The following is a 26,138-nucleotide window of genomic DNA, read 5'->3' as shown; positions in this document are numbered from 1 at the left end:
GTTGTCTCTGGTCTTTCAAAAGACCAGGAAAAGGGAAACACCAATACCAGCACCTAGCAAAATCCCCAGCCCCTGCCTGACAACCAGGGAACTAACAGGAGGTGTGACCTGCCTGCTGTGGCAGGCCCAGCCCCGGTCCTACAGCTCGGGCATCACTGGCAGGTGGTCTGATCTACCTGCACCAGTGGCAGCAGCCAAGCCCCAGGACAACCCAGCCCCGACTCTATTACTGGGCACAAACAGGAGTCGACCCATCTACTGGGGCAGGATCAGCTGCATGCTTCATTTTCCTGCCCTCCACCGGGTGGCCAAAGAGACCCAGGCCCAGCAGCTTCTGCACATCCCCACCCTGAGTGGCAGATGGTCACCAGTGACACCAGGCAGGCCAGAGAGGCCGAGCTGCAGGGAGTAAGGAAGAAGTCTAGCTGTGCCAGAAAAATGAAACAGACCAGAATAGCACTGCAAGGGCTCTGAAAACTACAATGTCATTACTACAAAAGTCCAGAAGAGCAGTACAGAACTATATGCTAAAACGGCAGATTTAAACCAGATCAAGAGACCCCCTTCCAACATAATCATGAAAATTTCCAAGATACAATCAAAAGTCATTTCTAACATCAAGAACCAGGAAAGACATGATTTGAATAGGAAAAGACAATCACCAATGCCAGTACCAAGATGAATCAAATGTCATAATTACCTGATGAGGATTATAAAGCAGTCATTGTAAAAATGCTTCAACCATCATTGACAAATTCTCTTGATACCAATGAAAAACTGAGAAACATCAACCAAGAACTAGAATTTTTTTTAAAGAAACAAATGGAGGTTAGAGAACTGAATACAAGAAACTCAGAAAATTAGCACCAAAATACCTCATAATTAAACTTCTGCAAACCTGAAGACAAAGAAAGAAGTTCTTAAAAAAGAGAGAGAGAGAAATGATACACTACTCCCTCCCCCCAAAAAGACCAAGTCAAAAGACAGGTTTCACATCTGAAAACATGGAAAGTAACAGGAAAGGAAACAATATTTTTCAAGAGCAGAAAAATTCATGCCAACTATAAATCCCATATTCATCGAGATGAAAGACCCTTCAGAAATGAAGTAGAAATAAAGATATTCTCAGAGGTAGGAAAAACTGAAAGAATGTGTAGCTAGATGTACCCTTAAAGAATGGTTCAGAGAAGCTATCCAAATAAGAAGAAAATAATAAAACAGATGAAAACTTCAGATAGGAAAGAATAGCAGAAGGGTAAAAGGGTTAGTCACTCAGGGTCCAGCTCTTTGTGACCCCATGAACTCATGGAGGAGCTCACCAGGCTCCTCTGTCCATGGAATTCTCCAAGCGAGAATACTGGAGTGGGTTGCCATTCCCTTCTCCAGGGGATCTTCCCAACCCTGGGATTGAACCTGGGTCTCCTGCATTGCAGGCAGATTCTTTACTGTTTGAGCCACCAAGGAAGCCAAGGAGTAAACATAATAGATTAGTTTTTCTCTTCATGAGTCTCTTTAACCATATTTTATGGTTGAAACAAAAGTTATAATGTCATCTGATGAGGTACTCAATGGATGTAGGGGAAATATTTAAGACAAGGGAGAGTGAAAGTGAAAGTGAAGTCGCTCAGTCGTGTCCGACTCTTTGCGACCCCATGAACTGTAGCCTACCAGGCTCCTCAGTCCATGAGGGAGAGTAAAGGAATATAAATGAAGTCAGTTTTCTACACTTCACTCAAAACAGGAAAATGTTTTTACCAATATGGTAATATCCAGTACATATGCAATATGATAATATTATAATATTGATAATATAGCAACCACAAAGAAAATTATAGCGATATACTGAAGAATTTTATAAATAAATCAAAATAGAACCCTGAAAAATGAGCAAGTAATCCACAGGAGGGCAAAAGAAAAGCAACGAAGGAACAAGAAATAGAGTGAACAAACAAAAAAAATACAGTAAGTCCTTTACATACAAATGAGTTCCATTCTGAGAGTGTGTTCATAGGTACAATTTGCTCATGAGTTCAACAAAGTTAGCCTAGGTACCCAACTAACACAGTCAGCTATATAGTACTGTACTGTAATAGGGTTATACTTTTCACCCAAATAATACATTCAAAAACAAAACAAAAAATAAACCATTTAAAATCTTACAGTACAGAACCTTGAGAAGTACAGGAGTACAGTACAACAGCGGGCACAGAGGGTCTGGCATCGAGTGAACAGGCAAGAAGAGTTACTGACCGGAGGAGAGAGAGGAGGTGGGAGATGGTGGAGCGGAAGGGTCGTCAGCAGCAGGAGAAAGAGGGCAAGCTGAGATGTCACTCACACCTGATGCTGATGACATAGGTTCTGGTAACTTGCTGGATTAAATTCTTTTATGCTCTTGCTTCCAGACATCCTGGGATTGAAATAAAGATCCTGCACTACTGTTCTCTACATAATCAGTCAGTTCGGTTGCTCACTAGTGTCCGACCCTTTGCGACCCCATGGACTGCAGCACACCAGGCTTCCCTGTCCATCACCAACTCCCAGAGTGTACTCAAACTCATGTCCATTGAGTTGGCGATGCCGTCCACATAGCACTGTACAGTAAAATTGCACACAAGCACTTGTAGAGGATGCATGCATGTGATAGTGTATGCCAGATACGCCAGAATGTATGCAATGGGACATGAGCATGTACGTTTGCATCTTCGAAAGTTCACAAGTTGAAGGTTTGTATGTGAAGGGGGACAGTAAGGCGACTTACTGTTATAAAGCGGCAGACTTAAGGCCTAACACATTTACCACGGAGCCACCTGGGAATCCCAGTAACCAGGAGGCTGGATACAAAGAATAAGGAGAAACTTCAGGTGGTTTGAAAGGTACATATGAAAAGCCATACTGAAAACAGAGTAGAAGGGCTTCCCTGGTGGTCCAGTGGTTAAGACTTTGCCTTCCAATGCAGGGCATGTGGGTTTGATCCCTGGTTGGGGAGAAGAAGGGGACGACAGAGGATGAGGTGGTTGGATGGCATCACTGACTCAATGGACATGAATTTGAGCAAGCTCCGGGAGTTGGTGATGGATAGGGAAGCCTGGCTTGCTGCAGTCCATGATTGAGCGACTGAATTGACTGGCAAACTATGATCCTACCTGGCCCATGGCCAAAAAACAAAACAAAACATAAAACAGAAGCAATGTTGTAACGAATTCATAAAGACTTTTAAAAAATGATCCACATTAAAAAAAAATCTTTTTAAAAGAAAAAAAAAGAACACAGAATAGAAAAGGTAGATGGTTTACTGCTACTTCACAATAGCCCTTCTCCTCTTGCTTTTCTTTTCACCAAACCCCTTTTCCCTAACCAAATGCTGTCCTGTCAGAACTAATGAAACTCAAAAGACCAGCTTCCAGGCAAATAGCTCCAGATGTCTTGACAACAGGAACAGCGACCAGAAATCACGTGAAGTTTTGGAGACAGCAAGCGCCCCAAACTGTACCTGTGGGCCGCCCCTCCCGCTTCCTGCACGTGGACCACCTAGGCTCCCTCCCCATCCTCCCCCCACACTGGGGATGCGGCTGGCTCCGTGGGAGTCCTGGAGCCCTGAGCATCCCTCCCAGGGGCTGCTCCCAGTCTCCACAAGCTGCTCTTCTGTGGCAGGAAGGGGCAGGCGGCCAGAGGATTGGGTTTCCCACTTGCCAAGGAAGCCTGGGCCTCAAAGCCACAGGCTGAGCGGGTTTGCAGGCAGCTAAATGAAGGGACCCGTCTGCTCCCGGAGGGACCTGACCGCCCTCTCTCCACCCGACAGCACATGCCAGAGACTGAGACGGCTGCTCCGACCTCAGTCCCTCCTGAGTCACTCTGCGTGAGTGGTGACTTGCCCTAACCAGTAATTTGAATTCATAAAGAGAAGCAGGGTCTTCCACAAAATGAAGGCTGTTCCCATGTGGATCAAAGCATCCTGAGTACTCTTAAGAAGGTGGCCCCAGAGGGAGGACCTGTCCCAGGTCTGATCTAATCTGCTGTCACCCTATTCCCAGAAGGAGTGTCCAGTGACTCCAGACCCCAACCAGTGGGAATGCCCAAAGCAATGTCCAATGTAAACCTATGGGTTGGCTCAAAAAAAAAAAAAAAACCAACGCAAGCTCAGGCTATGTCAATAGACACTCGACGTCAAGGGTGGCCTCATTATGTTCATTTATGCAACCATTCTTTCCACAAATATTTATAGAGTGACTACCATGTGCCAGTACCCAATCACAGCCAGTGTCATGAAGAGCACCAGCTCTGACGGATAAACACTGCTTCAGGCCTCTTTGGTGATCTGCTAATACTTAGCTAGAGAGAAACTGAGAAACAAATGAGGTGGGAGGGGTCAGACTGCATCCAGAGACCTTTGTGTCCCCAGCCCCATAATCTCTCGCCCCTGGATCTATCCAATCAAGAGCAAATATTACCACTCTGTGTACAGTCTGAGGCTGGAGAGGTGCCAGGGTGGTTACTTCCTAGATTAGAGAATTTCAGGTGTCCACGTGCTTGCAGGTAAGACCACTTGTGGTACTGGGCAGTGTAGGGGGTAGAAGGAGAAAGAGGAGCATGGCCAGGGGCCAAGAGCCAGGGCCCCTACATCCCAGTGCAGAACACTGAGAAATCCAGTAGCAGGGACTGCTTTGGTGGTCCAGTGGTTAAGACTCTGTGCTCTCAATGCAGGGGGCCTGGGTTTGATCCCTGGTCAGGGAAGTAGATCCCCACATGCCATAACTATAAGACCCTATGTGCCCCAACTAAGACCTGGAGCAGCCAAATAAAACAATATTTTTTAAAAAGGGAGAGAGAGAAAGAAATCCAAGAACTTATTTGACCTTGGTTGTCCAAGTACTTGTGTTTGTCAAGGGAGAAGGATAGAACATGTATCTTAAAAAATATTTTACCTTGATTTATAACTTTAATGTTCTTAATTTCAAAAAAGTTTTTACTGGAGTATAGCTGTTTTACAATGCTGTGTCATTTTCTGCTGCACAAAAAAGTGAATCAGCTGTACATTCACATTTTGTTGTTCAGTTGCTAATCACGTCCGAACATTTTCGACCCCATGGACTACAGCATGTCAGGCTCTGCCTCCTTCAATATCTCCAGGAGTTTGCTCAAATTCATGTCCATATGGATTTCCTTTTTGGGATTTCCTTTCCATTTAGGTCACCACAGAGCACTGAATAGTGCTTCCTGTGCCACACAGGAGGTTCTCATTAGTTAGTTATCTATTTTATACATAGTATCAGTAGTGTATATATGTCAATCCCAATCTCTCAATGCATTCCATATTCTACTTAAAGGGTATTAAAAAATACTCTTTCCATTTGGAAAAAGACAGTGGGTCTGGAGTAGCCGAGGAGTCTGTGCATTCCTTCCTTTGAAAAGTCTAGGTCTATGAAACGTTTGCACCTTGTTTTATGTCCCCTGATATGTCCTACTGTGTCCTAGTTTATAGTCCATGGGAATTTGAATAGAATTTGTATGCTACTGTTGTGTGAAAATTGTATAAATCTTAATTATGTTGAACTAGTTCCGGGTGATTTTTAGTTCTACCATATCCTTCTACTTTTCTGTATATTTGTCCTATTAATTTTTCAGAGTTAGATACTGAAACCCCAACTGCTGCTGCTGCTAAGTCGCTTCAGTCCTGTCCGACTCTGTGCGACGCCATAGACGGTAGCCCACCAGGCTCCCCTGTCCCTGGAATTCTTCAAGCAAGAACACTGGAGTGGGTTGCCATTTCCTTCCCCAGTTCATGAAAGTGAAAAGTGAAAGTGAAGTCGCTCAGTCGTGTCCGACCCTTAGTGACCACTTGGACTGCAGCCTACCAGGCTCCTCCTTCCATGGGGTTTTCCAAGCAAGAGTACTGGAGTGGGTTGCCATTTCCTTCTCCGGAAACCCCAGCTAAAAATCTTAATTTATCTACTTAAAAAATAATTGCAATATATAGTAGGACTATGTATAACTTTGTTCTGCATTTTCCAAGTCTCTTTTAAATGTGTTACCATACTTTCATAATTTAAAAAATAAAAAAGAAAGAGAAAAAAAAGACATGTTCTTAGTCCAAACAGACATGTTATGTAAGTAATATGCTTGGTTTCAAAAGATTTAGTACAAAAAAAGAGATGTAAAATACTTTGACCATTATTTGATATTATTTTATAATAATTTTATATTAATGAAATAATGTTTTGGATATACTGGATTAAATAAAATATGTATTAAAGTTTTTTTTTAAAGTAAAGTCCATAAAAAAATAATAACAAATAAAGTCCAGGCCTGATACATTGAGTTTCTATTTACTAGGTTGGGGAATCTGACTTTGAACATTCTTCCCCAGGGCTCTGGACGCTACCCTGAAAAAGAAGCCCCTTTGGACCCTCAACGCACAGCACAGATCCAAATGTCTGCCTCAGATTCTACACTTCCCTGCCCAGCTCTGGCACATCCCTCCACGGTGACTGACTTAGTCCCGGTCGTGCCAAACACAACACATCCAATAAGGCTTTTATTCCTTTTTTCAGTTGGCTGTTTATCTAACTTCCTCTTTTTTAATTTTCATATTAGGCGTTTCTAGAGACAGGCATGATGTCATAGGGCCTCTTTCCAGACGTTGTTTTGAAATCAGTGTAACCATGGCATTGCTGGAGGCTGAGGAGTCCCCCTGGGCCAAGGAAGTCACGCCTGGGTGCAGGGCAGGAGCCGGGACGGGGCGTGGTGAGTCCCTGGGAGGAGGGACAGGGCGGGGGTGCTCCTGAGGACACAGAGGCTCCTCCAGGAAAGGACACTGGGACCAGCTGTCAACTTGGACCTTCCTGCCCTGGCACTTTTGACGCAGGACGGTGGCTCAGATGTTAAAGAATCTGCCTGCAATGCAGGAGACGTGGGTTTGATCCCTGGGTGGGGAAGATTCCCTGGAGGAGGAAATGGCAACTCACTCCAGTATCCTTTCCTGGAGAATCCCATGGACAGAGGAGTCTACAGTTCATTCGGTTGCAAAAAAGTCTGATACAGTTTAGTGACTAAAAAACAACAATAACAACAATGTGCACCACATGGTGGATTTCTTGTGTAAATACTTATAACTGTGTCCTCATAAAACTCATCTGAGGTGTGTGTCATTACTAAAAGTCTCCATCTCAGAGATGAGCAAACGGACACACAAAAAGGTAAAGCAATCAATAAGGACCTACTGTGTAGCACAGGGAACTCTTTCTCAAATTATGTAACAACCTAGATGGGAAAAGAATTTGCAAATGAATAAATACATGTATAGGGGCTTCCCAGGTGGCACTCGTGGTAAAAGAATCCACCTGCCAATGCACGTAACATAAGAGCCACAGGTTTGATCCTTGAGTCACGAAGATCCCTCTCCTCTGTCCAAGGTGATTCTCCAGGCAAGAATACTTGAGTGGATTGCCATGCCCTCCTCCAGTTTATCAATTATAAAAAAATTTTTTTTAAAGGTAAAGTGAATTTTCCAGGAAAACACAGTTTACTAATTGGGAAAGTTGGACTCAAATCCAAGCAATCAGACTAATGAGCCCACACCTCCAACCCCTAGGCCGTACTTCATCCCACTGCCCCTGAAATACAAATGCTGCTGTGATCTCCTTCCCTGGAAAGGGTCAGTGAGATAGAACTGTGAAAACACTGTCTAAACCAAAGTATTTAGTGCACACGTGACTCACAGAGAGATGAGAAGGTGAGGCTTGCCCCAGACGCCTTGCCAGTCTCCTGCCCTATGCCTGTTCATCTGGCCTCCCCAGGTCTCCAGCATCCTGCCGCTAGACAGGTGCCCAGACATAGCTCCAGACACACCATTCTGTGCACGGAGCCCATACAGCAGCACTGGGGCCTCCTCATTGCTGCATCTCTGCTCATGCAGTTCCCTCCACCTGGGAGTCTCTCCCACCCACCCCTGCGTTGTCAAATCCTATGTCCTTCTGATGGCATCTCACCTTTTACTGGTCATTTTTGCAGTTCTGAGTATTTCCCATCTTAGAACACACCATCTTCCTTTCCTGGGGTTGGTCAGGACAGAACTTGCAGTTAAGCTTGCCACCTTTCATCCTCCCATGGACAAATCGTGCTGCCTTTGCCTTGAAAGTAAATACCTACCCTGGCCATCTACAGTACCACTGCCATGACCCTCTCAGTAAAACCACATCACTTCTGGCTTGGGTTATGGTCGTAGCTCTGCTCACTGGCCTCCCTAGGCTCCACTCCCTGCTTGGGAGCCAGAGCGCTTGTTAAAATTATTGAGGTGGCTCAGTTGGTAAAAAATCCTCCTGCAAGAGACCACTTGCAATGCAGGAGATGCAGGTTCGATCCTGGGATTGGGCATATCCCCTGGAGAAGGAAATGGCAACCCACTCCAGTATTCTTGCCTGGGAAATTCCATGGACAAAGGAGCCTGGTGGGCTACAGTCCCTGGGGCTGCAAAGAGTTGGATATGACTTAGCAATTAAACCACCAGCACTCCTGCTCCATCTTCCCATGTTTTCCCATCCTTCTGAGAGTAAAGCTCTGTGTCTGGTGGACACTGGCTCCCGCCCTGACTCCATCCTCCCCACTCCCCTCTTCCCTGGATACCCTGTGCACACTCTCCTCTTCCTGTCTTTGCACATGCTGTTCCCTCTGCCTGGATGCTCTTCCCCCAGGTGTTCACATGACTCACTTCTTTGCTCTCTTCATTCAGGTCCTGAATGTCCCTTCTTTAGAGAAGCCTTCACGATCACCTTTTCAGAAACGGCAGGGATCCCGCCTCATCTCCCTCTCTATCCCTTTATTCTGCTTAATATTCCTTCACTATTGAGTATTTTATCACATGCTAAGTTGTTAACATCTGTATTTCCCCCACTAGAATAAAAGTTGCCCACAGGCAGGAACTGAGTCTGCCTACTCTCTAGAACAGTGCCTAACCTGGGTTGATACTCTGTAAACATTGACTAAATGTACCCATGGGATTCGCTGGTGGCTCAGATGGTAAAGAAACCATCTGCCAATGCAGGAGACCCAGGTTTGATCCCTGGGTTGGGAAGATCCCCTGGAGGAGGGCATGGCAACCCACTCCAGTATTCTTGCCCGGAGAATCCCATGTGCAGAGGGGCCTGGAGGGCTACAGTCCATGGAGTCACAAAGAGTCGGACATGACTTACTGACTAAGCACAGCAAACCCTACTTAGTTTCCCCTCTCCTGCTTCCCTGTGGCTCTGCTGGCCATCCCGCATACACACCTGTGTGGGAACTGGCAGGGGGCACCTGGAGAATATTCAAGGTTGGCATTCCAGTGCGGACTCACTCAGCCTGAAGTCCTTGCCCTGCTCAATATACGGGCTCCTGCCGGGTCTGGGTCCTGTAAGTCAGCTTCTATTAATATCAGGCTCTCAACTGGTGTGAATCGAGCTGCCTGTCTGGAGACATGACCTCCCTGGTGTATAGCCCCTGGCATTTTCCAGCAGGGATCTAGGCTCCGTTTACCTGGGTGGGGGGCTTACACAGAACCTCCATGAGTCCCTCAGGCAGGAAGGTCAGCTGAGCCTGACTCATTGTTATCATTCCAGCGGGTACTGCCCCAACCTCTTCCCTGCTCTTGTTCAGAATGTGAACTCAGTGCCTCCCTGACTTTGGACTAGGACGATGTGTTGACTTTCATTCACGGCCCCAGGAGCCACCGGGGACTCCTCCCGCCCCACACACACCCTGGCGCACCTTCATGAAGAACATCCTCCTGCAGGCCTTGCCTCGATCGTTCCCAGCTGCCTGGAGTTGTGCGGCCTCGGAGGACAATGTGAGGTCAGGAATGCTGCGGGGCGCGGCCTCTGACGTGTCTGCCAGCTGCACGGATGAATGGAAAATTCCCTCCTTGCCCTGGCCCAAGGAAATCTCAAAGGGGTCAGGGTATCTCTCATCAGGGCTTGAGCTGTCATCACTGGTCTGGGCGTTACAGAGGATCAGGGAGCGGGAGATGGACCGCAACTTGGTGGATTTTCTGCTCTTTCTGGAACGGCTGTGAGGCTCCATCCTCAGGGAGGAGGTAAAGCTGCCCTTCTTCCTTTCCTGATCTCTGGCCCTCGGCTGACGAGTGGTGACTGGACTGGGTTTAGCCACCACTTCGTGGGTCCCTGGAGGAGAAAGGAAATGGGAAGAGGCAATGGGACTTGCTGCAGACAAGTGGAGCAAGACACAAGTCCTGGAACTGAGCCACGATGTCTGTGAAGCAGGACAGATGGAGAGAGATCATCATTCGATGTGACTGGCCCTTCCAGAGTGCCCGCCACATGGAGGGATCAACTGTTCACCACACCCTCCTGAAGCTCCAGTACTTTGGCCACCCGATGTGAAGAGCTGAGTCATTTGAAAAGACCCTGATCTGGGAGAGATTGGAGGCAGGAGGAGAAGGGGACAACAGAGGATGAGATGGTTGGATGGCATCACTGACTCAACCAACATGAGTTTGAGCAAACTCTGGGAGATGGCGAAGGACAGGGAAGCCTGGCGTGCTGCAGTCCATGAGGGTCGCAATGAGTCAGACACGACTTAGCAGCTGAACAACAACAATCACTCTCAGGCTCACAGAGCCCAGAGTTTCGCTTATCCAAACCCTCCTTCTACACACAGGGACACTGAGACAGAAAGAGGTTCAAATGCAAAGCCACAACATGCATTCGCAGGACAGTCAGTGATCAGATCCCGGGTAGGAGTTTAGAGCTCACAGAGACCTGTGAGACTTTTAAATGTAAAAGCCATTCTTCAGACAAGAGTACACGGGGTACTCCAGCCTATAGAGCAGGTCAGAGTGAAGAAAAGGACTGGGGTCAACCTGCCAGTCCTCTCTGCTACCCCTGGTCACTCCTGTAGCATCTCCAAGTAAACCTGGGGATTCAGAGCCCAGGCTGAAGATTGCTGATGTCTATGCCCTCAGTTTCCAGATGCTGCTGCTGTTTAGTTACTCAGGCATGTCTCACTCTTTGGACCCCATGAAATGTAGCCCACCAGGCTCCACTGTCCATGGAATTCTCCAGACAAGAATACTGGAGTGGGTTGCCATTTCCTCCTCCAGGGGCTATTCCCGACCCAGGGGTCAAACCTGTGTCTCCTGCTTGGCAGGTGGATTCTTTACCACTGAGCTACCTGGGAAGCTCAATTTCCAGATAAAGAGCCTACAAGGAGGTTGGGAGACTCACCTAATGTTGACCCACCAGGCTTGTTTTGAGTATAAAAGAAGGTGAATCTTAGATGGTTCATGCCAAAGGGCTTAGCACATAGCAGGTACTTGGCAAACCTGTGTGCCCTTCCCCAGGACTAAGGTCACACCTGGTCGGCATCTCAGCCAGGCTGACAGTCTCCTCTCTCATCTTTCCCCATGGGATCAAACCCTGGGATGAGTAAAAAACTGGCTTTACTCATCAGGTCAACAGCATCACTCTCAGCACAGCTCAGCTCCGCTTCACTGAGAAGTGCCTGTCATGGATTCAGGCATGAATCCTGTCCATGAGGCAGGTGGTTAAGGGGCTCTGACGCTGCAGAGTTCTGACTCAGGCCCAAGCCACAAAATAGAGCCTGTTGCCAGAACAACAGACTGTGGGATGCTCTTGGCCCACGGGTACTGCTGTTGGTGCACAGCTAGTACTGAATAAGAAAAAGCAGAGGTCTTCCAGCGTTTCATCATGCAGAAACCCGTTCACATTATATAATCTCCCCAAGAGAACATCTTCTTGAACGAAGACAGTGTTTTTCAATACCCAGATGCACTGTATTGTTTTCTCTGTTAGTATTTTAATTTTATCAATTTATCTACCAACTTCAATGGCTCAGTGATAAGAAATCTGCCTGCAGTGTAGGAAACACAGTAGTCACAGGTTCAGGAAGATCCCATGGAGGAGAAAATGGCAATGCGCTCCAGTATTCTTGCCTGGCAAATCCCATGGACAGAAGAGTCTGGGGGTGGGTTGGAGGTGACAGTCTATGGGGTCACAAAGAGTCAGACATGACAGAACACACAGATACATGTCTACAGCAACCAATAACAATGAATCAAAATGAATGAATGAATAACTATTTGAGAGTGTACCCTATATATCAGGTTCTCTTCTTGATGCTTTAGTATAAAGTAACTCAGTGGGTTTCCCTGGTGACTCAGACAGTTAACAAAGTGAAAGTGAAAGTCAGTCGCTCATTTGTGTCCAACTCTTTGTGACCCCACGGATTATACAGTCCATGGAATTCTCCTGGCCAAAATACTGGAGTGGGTAGCCTTTCCCTCCTCCAGGGGACCTTCCTAACTCAGGGATTGAATCCAGGTCTCTGGCATTGCAGGCAGATTCTTTACCAGTTGAGCCACAAGGCAAGTCCAGTAAAGAAACCGCCTGCAATGCGAAAGACTCCGGTTCAAACCCTGGATCTGGAAGATCCCCTGGAGAACAGAATGGCCACCCATTCTAGTATTCTTGCCTGGAGAATCCCATGGACAGAGGAACCTGACGGGCTACAGTCCACGGGGTTGAAAAGAGTCAGACATGACTGAGCAATTAACACAACTAAATATTGGTCCATTTTACCAAACACCCTCTTGCCAGTATCCCAAAGTCCTGTACTCTGTGTCTTTTCATCTAGAAAACAGTAAGTCCCCTGTATTTAAATCAGTTCTGTTCTGAGAGTGTGTTCATTAAGTCCAATTTGTTCGTAAGTCCAAGTTAGCTGAGGTACCCAGCTAACACGATCGGCTATAAAGCACTATACTGTGTTGAAAGTGTTAGTAGTTAGGTCGTGTCCGACTCTTTGTGACCTCATGGACCACATCCTGACACGCTCCTCTGTCCATGGGGTTCTCTAGGCAAGAATACTAGAGTGGGTTGCCATTCCCTTCTCCAGGGGATCCTCCCAACCCAGGGAATGAACTCCAGTCTCCTGCATTGCAGGCGGATTATTTATCATCTGAGCCACCCGAGAAGCCCCTACTGTACTGTAATAGGTTTATAATACTTTTCACACAAGTAATATATAAAGAAAAAAAAATAAAGAAAATTTTAATCTCACAGCACAATACCTTGAAAAGTACAGTAGGATCAGCTATATCACCACTGCTATTACACTTGCTTCTGGACATCCCGGGCTTGAAATAAAGATGCTGCACTACTGTCCTCTACACAGGACTGTACAGTAAAGTGCACACAGCACAACCACGTGCAGAGGATGCACACACGTGACCGTGTATACCAGAGTCCACAAGTCCATTTGCCATCCACTCCTGCCTGTCCATACCCGTCACAGTGAAACACGTGCCCTCCTATGGAGCACATCCAATCCACCCATCTGTTTTCTGGATCCCACTCCTCAGTTTCTTCAGACTTAAAAACAATAAAAATGATGGTATCTATGGTCATAGCTTCCCTCATAGCTCAGCTGGTAAGGAATCCACCTGCAATGCAGGAGACCCCGGGCCGATTCCCGGGTCAGGAAGATTCGCTAGAGTAGAGAAAGGCTATCCACTCCAGCATTCCTGGGCTTCCCTGGTGGCTCAGATGGGAAAGAATCCTCCTGCAGTGTGAGAGACCTGGGCTCGATCCCTGGATTGGGAAGATCCCCTGGAGGAGGGAAAGGCTACTCACTCCAGTATTCTGGGCTGGAGAATTCCATGGAATGTATAGTCCATGGGGTCACAAAGAGTTGGACACGACTGAGCTACTTTTACTCACTCACAGTCATAGCAAACACTTTCTTCCAACAACACAAGAGACTCTACACATGAATATCACCAGATAGTCAATATTGAAATCAGACTGATTATATTCTTTACAGCCGAAGATGGAGAAACTCTACACAGTCAGCAAAAACAAGATCAGGAGCTGACTGTGGCTCAAATCATGAACTCCTTACTGCAAAATTCAGACTTAAATTGAAGAAACTAGGGAAAAGCCATTCAGGTATGATCTAAATCAAATCCTTTATGATTATACAGTAGAAGTGACAAATAGATTCAAAGGATTAGATCTGATAGAGTGTCTGAAGAACTATGGACAGAGGTTCCTAACATTGTATAGGAGGCAGTGATCAAAATCATCCCCAAGAAAAAGAAATGCAAAAAGGCAAAATGGTTGTCTGAGGAGGCCTTACAAATAGCTGAGAAAAGAAGAGAAGCTAAAGGCAAGTGAGAAAAGATATACCCATCTGAATGCAGAGCTCCAAAGAATAACAAGGAGAGATAAGAAAGCCTTCCTAAGTGATCAGTGCAAAGAAAGAGAGGAAAACAATAGAATGGGAAAGATTAGAGATCTCTTCAAGAAAATTAGAGATATCAAGGGAACATTTCATGCTAAGATGGGCACAATAATGGACAGAAATGGTATGGACCTAACAGAAGCAGAATATATTAAGAAGAGGTGGAAAGAATACACAGAAGAACTATACAAAAAAGATCTTAATGACAGATAACCACAATGGTGTGATCACTCACTTAGAGCCAGACATCCTGGAATGTGAAGTCATGTGGGCCTTAGGAAGCATCACTATGAACACAGCTAGTGGAGGTGAAAGAATTCCAGCTGAACTATTTCAAATTCTAAAAGATGATGCTGTGAAAGTGTTGCACTCATTATGCCAGCAAATTTGGAAAACTCAGCAGTGGCCACAGGACTGGAAAAGGTCAACCAAAGAAAGGCAATGCTAAAGAATGTTCAAACTACCACACAACTACACCCATTTCACATGCTAGAAAAGTAATGCTCAAAATTCTCCAAGCTAGGCTTCAATAGTACGTGAACCGAGAACTTCCAGATGTTCAAGCTGGATTTAGAAAAGGCAGAGGAAACAAGAGATCAAATTGCCAACATCTGCTGGATCATCGAAAAAGCAACTGAATTCAAGAAAAACATCTTCTTCTGCTTCATTGACTATACTAAAGTCTTTGACTGTGTGGATCACCACAAACTGTGGAAAATTCTTAAAGAGATGGGAATACCAGACCACCTTACCTGCTTCCTGAGAAACTTGTATGCAGGCCAAGAAGCAACAGTTAGAATCAGACATGAAACAATAGGCTGGTTCCAAATTGGGAAAGAAGTACGTCAAGGCTGTATATTGTCACCCTGATTATTTAACTTATATGCAGAGTACATCATGTGACAGCATATTAATAAGCAGAGACATTACTTTGCCAACAAAGGTCCACATAGTTAAAGCTATGGTTTTTCCAGTAGTCATGTATGGATGTGAGAGGTGGATGATAAAGAAGGCTGAACGCCAAAGAATTGATGCTTTTGAACTGTAGTGTTGGAGAAGACTCTTGAGAGTCCCTTGGACTGCAAAGAGATCAAACCAGTCAATCCTAAAGGAAATCAACCCTGAATATTCATTGGAAGAACGGATGCTAAAGCTGAAACTCCAATACTTTGGCCACCTGATTTGAAGTGCTAACTCATTAGAAAAGACCCTGCTGCTGGGAAAGATTGAAGGCAGGAGGAGAAGGGGACGACAGAGGAAGAGATGGTTGGATGGCATCACCGACTCAGTGGACATGAGTTTGAGCAAGCTCCGGGATATGGTGAAGGACAGGAAAACCTGTTGTGCTGCAGTCCATGGAGTCAGACACGACTGACACGACTGAGTGACTGAACAACATCAACAACAACACTTATTTAGTGCTTATGATGTACTGTTCTAATTGCTTTACCATTTAGTTCTCATAAAATCTATTGTAGGCTCCATCAACATCCTAGTTTTGCACACATACACACACAAAAAAACCGGAATTCATGGGGACTTTCCTGGTGGTCTAGAGGCTAAGACTCTGTGCTCCCAATGAAGTGAGCCTAGGTTCAATTCCTGGTCAGGGAACTAAATCCCACAAGGCACAACTAAGAGTTTGCATGCCTCAACTGAAGATCCCAAATACTGAAATGAAGATCAAAGTTCCTCTGTGCCACAATTAAGACATAGTACAGCCAAAAAATAAAGAAGAGTTTTTTTAAAAAGATAACTGAGGCACAGAAAGGTTAGGTCAGTTTCCCAAGATTGTACAGCCAGAACTCAGTGAAAGCAGGAATTTAAGCAGGCAGTCTGACTCTGGGGTCTGCATCTTTGCCATGGTTCTGCACAGCCACTGATTAGTGTCTTTCTTTAACCTCAATCTCTCCCTCTCTTCTGGGTTTTATCCTCAGCATTTAAACATACTCAAATTGTCCATCTTTGAAAAAATTACATGTTGTATATACATCCTCTTCTTATTACCTGCCTCTCTTTATGCCTTTCATATCGTCCCCTCACCTTTTTAAAATTATAGTAAGAACATTTAACATGAGATCTGCCAGGCTTCCCTGGTAACTCAGTTGCTAAAGAATCCACCTGCAATGTAGGAGACCTCAGTTTGATTCCTGGGTCGGGAAGATCCCTTGGAGAAGGGATAGGCTACCCACTCCAGTCTTCTTGGGCTTCTCTGTTGGCTCAGATGGTAAAGACTTTGCCTGTAATGTGGGAGACCTGGGTTTGATCCCTGGGTTGGGAAGATCTCCCTGGAGAAGGGAATGGCTAACCACTCCAGTGGGAGAATTCTTTCCTGGAGAATTCCATGGACAGAGGACCCTGGTGCGTCCATAGGGTCACAAAAGAGTCAGACACAACTGAGCGACTCATTTTTCACTTTCACTGCTACCTTAACAGATTTTTAAAAATATTTACTTATTTATTTGGCTGCACCAGGTCTTAGTTGTGACATGCGGGATCTTTAGTTGCGGCATGTGAACTCTTAGTTGTAGCATGTGGGATCTAGTTCCCTGATCAGGGATCAAACTCAGCCTCCTGGTATTACGAGCACAGAGTCTTAGCCACTGGACCACCAGGGAAGTTCTTAACAGATTGTAAAGCATACAAACCAACACTGTTAACAACAAGCATGGTTTTGACAATGGACCATTCTTCCGTCCTTCCTCTTCCTGAACACTATGTTTTACACTTGGTACTTTCTGCCCTCAGGCTCATCTCCTCTTTGAGCTACAGCCCACAGAGTCAGCTTCCTCCCCTAAAACCACTGAAACTTTTTTTTTTAATCACTTCTGCATTTTACCAAAGTCATGAACCCAAGTCCAGAGGGCGTGGTCTGCTTGCTCATATTTCTAGAGGATTCATTAATCTGAATATCGATGCTCATATCTATTGGTTAAAGAATACACAGAAATCAAGCTTTTAGAGTAGCTCTTTTTTCCCCCCATCTTCTCATTACTAGCCTTTACTTCTGGGTGTCATCTTTCAAATCCAAATTGTAAATGCTCTCTTCCCTGCCACCATAACCCAACACAGGCATTCCTTTGCATTCTGTCAATTCAACATCCCAGAACTATAAGCTCTCAACACCAGCACCACTGTAAGGATTAATGTACCCAAACCTCATTGCATTTTGTTCAACTTCATGAGGATTCCCCGTAGTTCACCTGGGATTCATGGAGAAGGAAGTGTATGTGTGTGTGTGTCACAGCCAACACTGGTCCTTTAGGCATTTGAAATACTGAAAGACAAAGTTTAAAATCCTTTTGAACTTCCGTTGGTGCTGTACGGAGAACCTATAAATACGGAGTTGCCCGTACCACCTCATGGAAAGGGTTGCCTGAGAGTGAAGCCAACACAGAAGGTCCAGAACTCACAGAGGAAGATGAAGATAGAAAGGAAGACAGAAAGAAAAGGATGAGCCTAGATGATATAATACCAACACCTAGATACAGCCATGCCTGAAGTCATACTATACCTGAAGCCATGCTATCTAGTCACTTAGACAAATGAATAAATGTCCTCTTTGTTGCTTAAAAAAAAAAATCCTCCTGGCATAGTTGTTCTTTCTGATGCCACTGGCATAAGTTATGGAAAATAGTGACATTCAAAGGCCGAGTGGCTTTTTGAAACTGTCTTTTATCCCATCCAAGTCTACTAGAGGAGCCAGTCACCCCCAGTCAAGGCCCAAATTCTCCCCTTCAGTGCTTGGCTCTGGAATAAAGGCTTCTTGCCTTCTTTTTCACTAAGCATTACCACCATCTGTGTGTATTCTTAGACTGCAAACCCAGTTCCCTTCCCCCCTCTATTCTCCCACCCTCCGCAGCCCACAAGAGCTGTCCCAGCAAAGGTGAGCTCATTCAGTGAGCATTTTCCAGGACACAAACATGTGGAGACCTTTGGGACCCGGTAAAATGCATGTCCTGCCCTCAGTGGTGGAAATGTTGGCTGCATGTAGGGTTTAGGAGACCAGAAGGATCGAATTCCTCGGTGGAAACTGGGCTAATCCCAGAGGACCGTTGCAGGAGTGTCTGATGAGTACAGTCAGTTTTTAAAAATAAGCTTTTCCAGAGAGAACCACGACTTCTGCGGCTGTGGCTGTCACGTGGGATGTCCAGTGGAGCCCCGGAATGGGAGGCTGGTGATGTACTGGGGACCAGGGATTAACCCTTCAGTTTAGAGCAAAGAGAGTTTGCAAAATGAGCCTTGTTACTGTGGAAAATGTAAAAAAGAAAGGGAACAATTGCAAAAGGACTGTAGAGGAGAAGCCAGGATCGGACTTCTGTGGGAGCTTGTGTTCCCTCTAGGCCTGGCATAGTAAGAGAGGAGAGAGAGAATAATTGAAAACACAGCACGGTGGTCACACGGTTCAACTTAGCTTTGGTAATTGTGCTCAGGACATTGAAACCAGCTCCTGCTCCCTAATGGAACCAAATGTCAGCAGAGCTAGTGGGCAAGCCCGTGCCATTGCCCAATTCCAATCTTCAAAAGGTCAGAAGTAATGAGCTTTCTCTGATTTTACCCCAGGACTGTAGAAGCATTTGCCAAGCTCTTGTCAGCCTTGCTCTACCCTCATGGGTCCTCCACAAGGCTGTCTCTCAGGTTTCTTCCAAGGCTGCCCAAGGATGCACAGCTAAGGCTTCCAATGTGGCTGTGCTAAAAAGGACCAGCAGCTCCCCTTACCCAACAGAAAACTCTGAAGGATCCGCTTCACCCTGGGAATCAGCTCTCCTACTCCTTGGAGGCCTTTCCTCCCAAACCATGACCATATTCACTTTAGTTAGAGCTTCCATAGAATGTTTGGGCTGGAAGGGTCTCCATATGACCCACACGAAGAGATCCTGTGGCCAAAAGAGACACAAACTGACTTACCATCATAGTTTCAGTGTACTTTAGACCCACCTCGGCTAAGCTGTCATCTGTATAGAAAATGCAGAACTGGGACTTCCCGGGTGGTCCAGGGGTTAAGAAGCTGCTGCACATTGCATAGATCATGGATTTGATTCCTGGTCGGGGAACTACATGCCACGGAGCAACTAAGCCCGAGAGCCACAGCTACTGAGTCTGGGTGCTCCAGCTACAGAACCCATACACAGCAATGAAAGATCTCGTATGCCACAACTGAGACCCGGACAGTCAAAGAAATACATTTTTATTTAAAGAAAGAAAATGCAGTGTCAAAAGCATAAAGTTGAAGGGCAAAAAAACCCAGATGGTTCTTCCTTTAAAGGGACTTGAAGAATTTCCAGACTGGGGGCCAGGGAGCTGCATCAGTTAAGTCCTCCTTTCTCTCTTTCTTTCTGGTCTTCTTTCTCTTTCTTTCCTTCCTTCTCACTTGTTGACTTCGCAAGCACTTGCTGAGAAAAACTCTTATGCGCTTGCCTCTCTGCTGGGCATAGCTAACCCACTAGAGAAGAAACCATGGTATTTCCATCTGGTTAAAATACACTTAATTCACTGGAGAACTTTGCAAGGGTGCATAACCATATGGAGAGAGGGGAACTAGCTGATAAAATGTGTTTTAAATTTCTGAGTTCTCCGACAGTGTTCTGTATCAAAGGCAATTTTTAAAGTTTGGTCACTCCAGCCCGGGGGTAATTTTTTTGTTTTCAGCTGAGGAGTGACTCAGAGATAAGAAATGAAGGGAGGAAACTGATGGCTCCTTTTCTTTCTAAAAGAGTGTCTTTAATAGGATTCCAAGGACCTGCGGCTGGAGTCAGTGGGGTGTATGTCTGTATACATCGGTCACGGGACAAGACGAACGGCACAGCACTTCTCAGCCTCTTTCCCAACTGGTAAAGTGAGCGGGCTGTGTTGACGTGAGTTTTATACACTTGATCTTTCTTCCTCTGCACTGTTACTTCCCAGAGGGAAGAGACCATATCTCATCATTTTATGTCCCCAGAGCTCTGTCAAGGCTTGCCACACACAGAGTAGGGGCATCTGCATGTCCAGTGAATGAATGAACAGTAGATAAGCATCTCAAAGGTTCCTTTGCCCTCAATGGACCTTTCCCACAGCAAAATAAGGTGAAATGATCCCAGGTGTGATGGTTAATTTTATGTGTCAACTCCAGTCTAAGGGGTGCCCATATAGTTGCTGGGCTTCCCAGGCGGCTCAAGTGGTAAAGAATCCACCTGCCACTGCTGGAGATGTGGGCTCAATCCCTCCATCGCGAAGATCCCCTGGAGAAGGAAATGGCTACCCACTCCAGTATTCTTACCTGGTGAATTCCACAGACAGAGGAGCCTGGCAGGCTACAATCCATGAGGTCACAAAGAGTCGGACACGACTGAACAACTGAACATGCAAACACACACACACACAGTCACTGGAAAGACATTCTGAAGTCTGCTCTGAGAAAAATTCTAAAGGCAAGTGTGAGATTTCAAGAGGAGGCCCTCACAGGCGACGCTACACTTTCAAGCACCCTGGCAGGTGATCACATCTATCAATAGGCAGGCACAAGTGGGGTCACCAGGATGCCCTCCAAAAAGCGCAGGACTCTGAGACAAAAGATGAAGATGGACAGGACTATTACCTCATCAGTATGTATTCCCTCCAAGAGAGAAAAGGGTGAAAATATAATTAACCTCAAGAAGAATCTAGATAAATTCAAGAAAGGCATCTCCACCCACCACTGTTCTGAAGGGATTGGCTAAGATGGATTCCTCATTAAATCTCAGTGCTTGGGGACTTCCCTGGCAGTCCGGTGGTTAAGAATCCAACTTGCAATGATGGGGACATGGGTTCGATCCCTAGTTGAGGAACTAAGATCTCACATGATGCAGAGCAACTAAGCCCCCACTCTGCAACTAGAGAGAAGCCCACAGTCACAACTGCTGGACACACGGGCCACAACTAGAAAGTCTGTGAGCGGCAAATGAAGATCTGTGTGGTGCAACGAAGATCCCACATGCTGCAACTAAGATCCAATGCAGCCAAATAAATAATAAATATTTTTAGAGATCTCAGTGCTTGGAAGAAGGCTTCACAGGTAGGAGACACTCAATAAATACTGCTGCCATGAAAAAAGCAGTCAGCTGCTTAGCGCTAGCCACAAGGATGCTTGTAACTGGGAGGAAAGATGAGCAGGTGCAGAAATGTCCTAGACAACAGCTTAAACTCTGGAGGTGGCCTGAGTTTGCCTGCCAGGTTTGCCCCTTATCTGTGCAACCTCAAACCAAGTATTGAACTCCTTTATGACTTAGCTGATCACCCATAAAATGGAGATGACAATGCTAACCATGTGGGAACGAGACCAGAGAGTTCTGAGAAAGTTTTGGCCAAGTACCGGACACATACATGTACTAAAACAGAAAGAGAAAATAGTAGAATAGTGGGCATAACTTAAATGTACATCAAGGAGAGGTTTTTATTAAAACTATTATGGTACACTCACACACAGAACATTATGTGACCAATCTCGAGAATAAAATATATGGATATGGAAAGAAGTTTACGGTAAGTTGTAAAGCTAAGACACCATAAAATAGTCATAGTGGCTAGATTGGGTTATAAAAATGAACTTGCCTGAATAGACATCAAACTGTGAACAGTGTTTTTTGGCAGGTGAAGATACTGGGGGGTGAAATTTACAAGGAGTTTTTCCTTTTTACTTATTAATTTCTTATTTCTGATTTCTTATGACAGTTGCAAGAAAATTTAGTTTTAAATTAAATTTTAAGTTTCCATCACAATTATAACCAGAAAAATAAAAAGTTTTTATTTTGAAAAATAAAATAGAAATTTATGGCTAATTTCTGTTAGCTAGTATTTCTGACTAACTTGAATAATAATTTTCTCAGATTTGAAAATATCTGGTTGACATTTTTACTGAGATTTATAGATGAATCTGGGGAGAAAATCTTCCCATCCAGGAACATTTTTAAAACTTTTGCTTTGTTTTTATAGTTGCTCAGCCTTTTTTCTCAGACCTTCAGTCAAATTTTACGTTCTTCATCATATAGAGTTTAAATATCTCTAATAACATTTATCCCTCTGCACTTTCCTTTCTATTTGAAAAGACCATTATTAAAATATTTTTCTAGTGTTCATAACTTACCTATAAGTTATGACTTTTGCACATTTATTTCATAACCAGCAGTCTTACAGATCTCTCCTATCCAGAAGCTATTCAACAGTTCCCCTTGTGTTTTCAACTGTCTGATATCTGAATATTAACAAATTTGCTTTATCTTATAATATTTTTTACCACTTGTTTCATTTTATTTTCTAAGTCTACTGACTAAAGTTTCCAGGACTTTATACCATGTCTTTTTCTAGATGTTTATGGAAATTCTCTAGCCTTTCACAGTTGAATAGAATATTGATGGCTATATTGAGATAGTTATTTTTATTATATTAAAGAAATCATCCAAATTACTAATTGCAATTTGGGAAGTATTTTCTCCAAGAATGGTGTTGCCTGTTAAATGCTTTTTTAGCTCCTCAGCCATGTTGTGTATCATTCTTCTGAGTTCTCAGTGTGAAGAAACATATCACTGGTTTTTTAAGACTGAGTCTTTCATATTATGATCCTTCTGGACCCCAATTTTTCTCATAGAGAAATGAATTTAGTTTGCTAATATTTTGTTTAGGATCGTTATATCTGTGCTCACAAAAAGAAATGGTGGACTTCTCTAGTGGCACAGCGAATAAGAATTTGCCTGCCAATGCAGGGGACACAGGTTTGATTGCTGGTCTGGGAAGATCCCACGTGCCTCGGAGCAACTAAGCCCATGTTGCCACAACTACTGAGCCCTAGTGTTGCAACTACTGAGGCCTGAGTGCCTAGAATCCATGCTCTGAAACGAGAGGTCACAGCAATGAAGAGCAGTCCCTGCTCACTGCAACTTGAGAAAGCCTTCGAGCAGCAATGAAGACCCAGCACAAAAATTAATTAATTAAAAACTCTTTAAAAAAAAAAAAAGCAGACAAAGCAAAAAGAAATGACCCTTCATCTTACTTTCTGCTGTCTTAGGTTATTATTAAAAAAAAGATAAAATGGCAAGAATAAAAAAAAAAAAAAAAAAAAAAAAAGAATTGGGGGAATTCCCTGGAGGTCCAGTGGTTAGGATTCTGCGCTTTCCCTCCTGAAGGCCTGGGTCTGAAATAGTTTACTAATTTAAAATAGGGCTTCTCTTGTAGCTCAGAGGGTGAAGAAACCGTCTGCAAAGCAGGAGACCCAGGCTTGATCTCTGGGTCATGAAGATCCCCTGCAGAAGGAAATGGCAACCCACTCCAGTATTCTTGCTTGGAGAATCTCATGGACAGAGGAGCCCGGTGGGCTACAGATAGTAAATTGAAATACCAGCTGTAAATCCCTTAGCACAGTTGGTTGGCTAGTACAGTTACTATAGCCACCACTGTCAGCATAACCATTATTATAAAAAGCTAGAAATTTTCCTCTGAATGACCCTTTGGCCACAACCCATGGATTTTAAAACATGATGATCTAATTGTTGTTATTTTAGAAATGGCCTGTAACTGCAGCTTTGATTTCCAATTTAAATCCAGATTTTTAGAAGACTGTTGTTGTTATTGTTAGTTTCTTGTGGTTAAGTTTCCAAGATTTAACCTTGTTGTTCTTGTAATTTTTTTATTAGAAAATTCCAGTTTCATTGCATCGTGGCCACAGGATGTGTCCTGGACACTTTTTATTTGTTGGAATTTATTGAGGTTTATTTTATGAGCCAGAATTTGTTGTAGCTAAATGTTTTAAATGTTCAGTGCCCATTTGAAAAGAATGATTATTCTGTTTGGAGTTTCCGATATGGATATGCTCAAATGTGATGTTAAAATATGTATATATTCCATCTTATAAGTCATCAACTAATTATATTTTGGTCTAATCTGTAAAAGCTTAGAGTGGTGTTCATTGAAATCTGGTACCATATCTGTAAGACATTTCCAAAAATTTTGCTTTACGTATTTCAATGTCTATAGTAGAAGAAATTTTTACAAAATGATAGAAGAGTACATCATAAAGTTCTCAATTTTCATATCTCCATGGTGCACTCTTCTTTTATCATTCTGTGAAAATTTCTTGTAATTGTTGCCTCAGCTTTTCTCTCACAGAATTAACATTGTTCCCCACTTTCTTTTAATCTGCATTTGCATGGTTTTTACTCATGACTTTATTTTTAACCTCATATGATTTCATTTTAAATGTATCTCTTACAAGTGGGGTATAATTTGGAGTGAGAGAGAACTTCTTTCCTTTTTTTTTAAATGCAAGGTTTTAATATTTCTGTTTATTTTTGGCTGCACTGGGTCTTCATTGCCACACTTGGGCTTTTTCTAGTTGGAGCGATCGGGACTACTCTCTAGCTGCGGTGGCTTCTCTTGTGTGGAGTACAGGTTCTGGGACACATGGGGCGCATGGGCTCCGCAGGTGCAGGTCCCAGGCTCTAGAGCACAGGCTCAGTCGTTGCTCTGTGCAACAAAGACTAGGGATCGAACCCACGTCCCTTGCACTGCAAGTTGGATTCTTAATCACTGGACCACCAGGGAAGCCCTCTTTCAATACTTTAGTTTCCCTTTTTCAAGCTGTATCTGGGAGACTTCCTTTTTAAATATAAACCTTGTATTTGATACTATGTTTTATATATCTTATACACATTTAATGGACAACCTTGTATCTTATATCTTAACTGAGACATCTTCCTTCCCATCTGTTTTGGTTTGGTCTTTCTGTAGCTTCTTACTGTCTCCTTTTCTTGCTTTTCAGGCAACCCATTCATTCTTTCCTGTCCTTAATCAATCAGAGGCTTTATGTTCTATTTTTGTATTATTGACGGCTCTGTAAAGAATTTTTGAAAGTGATGTTTGAGCGTAGATGTTCCCTCTTCATCTATTCCAAGAAAGACACTATCTGATGCCTCTTCCTACACGTTCAGGGAAACCTCTCACTTCCTCCTGATACCAACCTCTCCGTTTAGAGGTTTGGGGAACATTATGTATTATCTCTTTCAAAATTATTTTTATCACTTGTATTGATATTATTTCAAAATCCTGTTGAGAACAGTCAATGATTGAGATTAACTTAAAGTTAGCCTCCTTTTGTGGCCCAAATATGTATGTGTACAGTGATTGGTTGGGGTTTGGGTTTTGCTAAAAGATTATGTATCATCTCTTTCATATTATTCTCTATTTCTCTCAACACACACCCATGCTTTTACTGTTTGCTTTTTTTCCAACTTTTATTTTATACTGGAGTATAGCTGATTAACAATGATGTGATACACTGCTATAATTAAATGGATAACTAACAAGGACCTACTGTTTAGCACAAGGAACTCTGCTCAAAGTTATGTGGCGGCCTGGATGGAAGGCGAGTTTGGGGGAGAATGGATACATGTATATGTATGACTGAGTCCCTCTGCTATGCACCTGGGCTTCCCAGGTGATGCTAGTGGTAAAGAACCTGTCTGCCAATGCAGGAGACATAAGAGACGCGAGTTCAATCCCTGGGTCGGGAAGATCCCCTGGAGGCGGACACGGCAATACGCTCTAGTATTCTTGCCTGGAGAATCCCATGGACAGGGGAGCCTGGTGGGCTACAGTTCATGGGTGTCACAAAGAGTCAGACGTGACTGAGTGACTGACACTTTCACAGACATTGAAATTCCTGCTCAGATTGCTCAGATCTTTCTCATGCAGATGGTAGCCTGAGGAAGGGGCTCAGGCTGACTCTCACTGGATGAGAGCTGCTAGGATCAGCAGGGAGAGAGCTTGTGCATCATCTGGAGAACATGTCTGGGGCAGGATGGTGGAGGCATCTTCCATCGACCAGGCAGGGCAGCCTTGTCCTCGCTGCTGCAGCTGTCTACCCAGAAGCATTTCTAGCCTAG

The 26,138-nt window shown here is 44.3% G+C and overlaps 1 protein-coding gene across 4 annotated transcripts in view; it reads right to left on the bottom strand.

Moving 5' to 3' along the window:
- The window catches only part of IL16 (interleukin 16), a 170,308-nt gene that overhangs the window by 128,949 nt on the left and 15,221 nt on the right, over nt 1-26,138 (bottom strand). For 3 of the 4 annotated variants that reach the window (XR_010659102.1, XM_065906139.1, XM_065906140.1), the window contains exon 2: nt 9,739-10,151. The exons of the other annotated variant lie outside the window; for it this stretch is intronic. Coding sequence is in view for 2 of the 3 variants with exons in the window: in XM_065906139.1 (XP_065762211.1) it covers nt 9,739-10,151 (413 nt within the window). In the remaining variant the exon portion in view is untranslated. The remainder of the gene's footprint in view (nt 1-9,738; nt 10,152-26,138) is intronic. 4 annotated transcript variants of the gene reach the window in all.

The sequence above is a fragment of the Muntiacus reevesi genome, chromosome 15 (assembly GCF_963930625.1).
Source record: "Muntiacus reevesi chromosome 15, mMunRee1.1, whole genome shotgun sequence".
In the NCBI taxonomy this organism is placed as follows: domain Eukaryota; kingdom Metazoa; phylum Chordata; class Mammalia; order Artiodactyla; family Cervidae; genus Muntiacus; species Muntiacus reevesi.
Note: the sequence above shows the minus strand (reverse complement) of the source record. Positions and strands in the feature narration are given on the sequence as shown.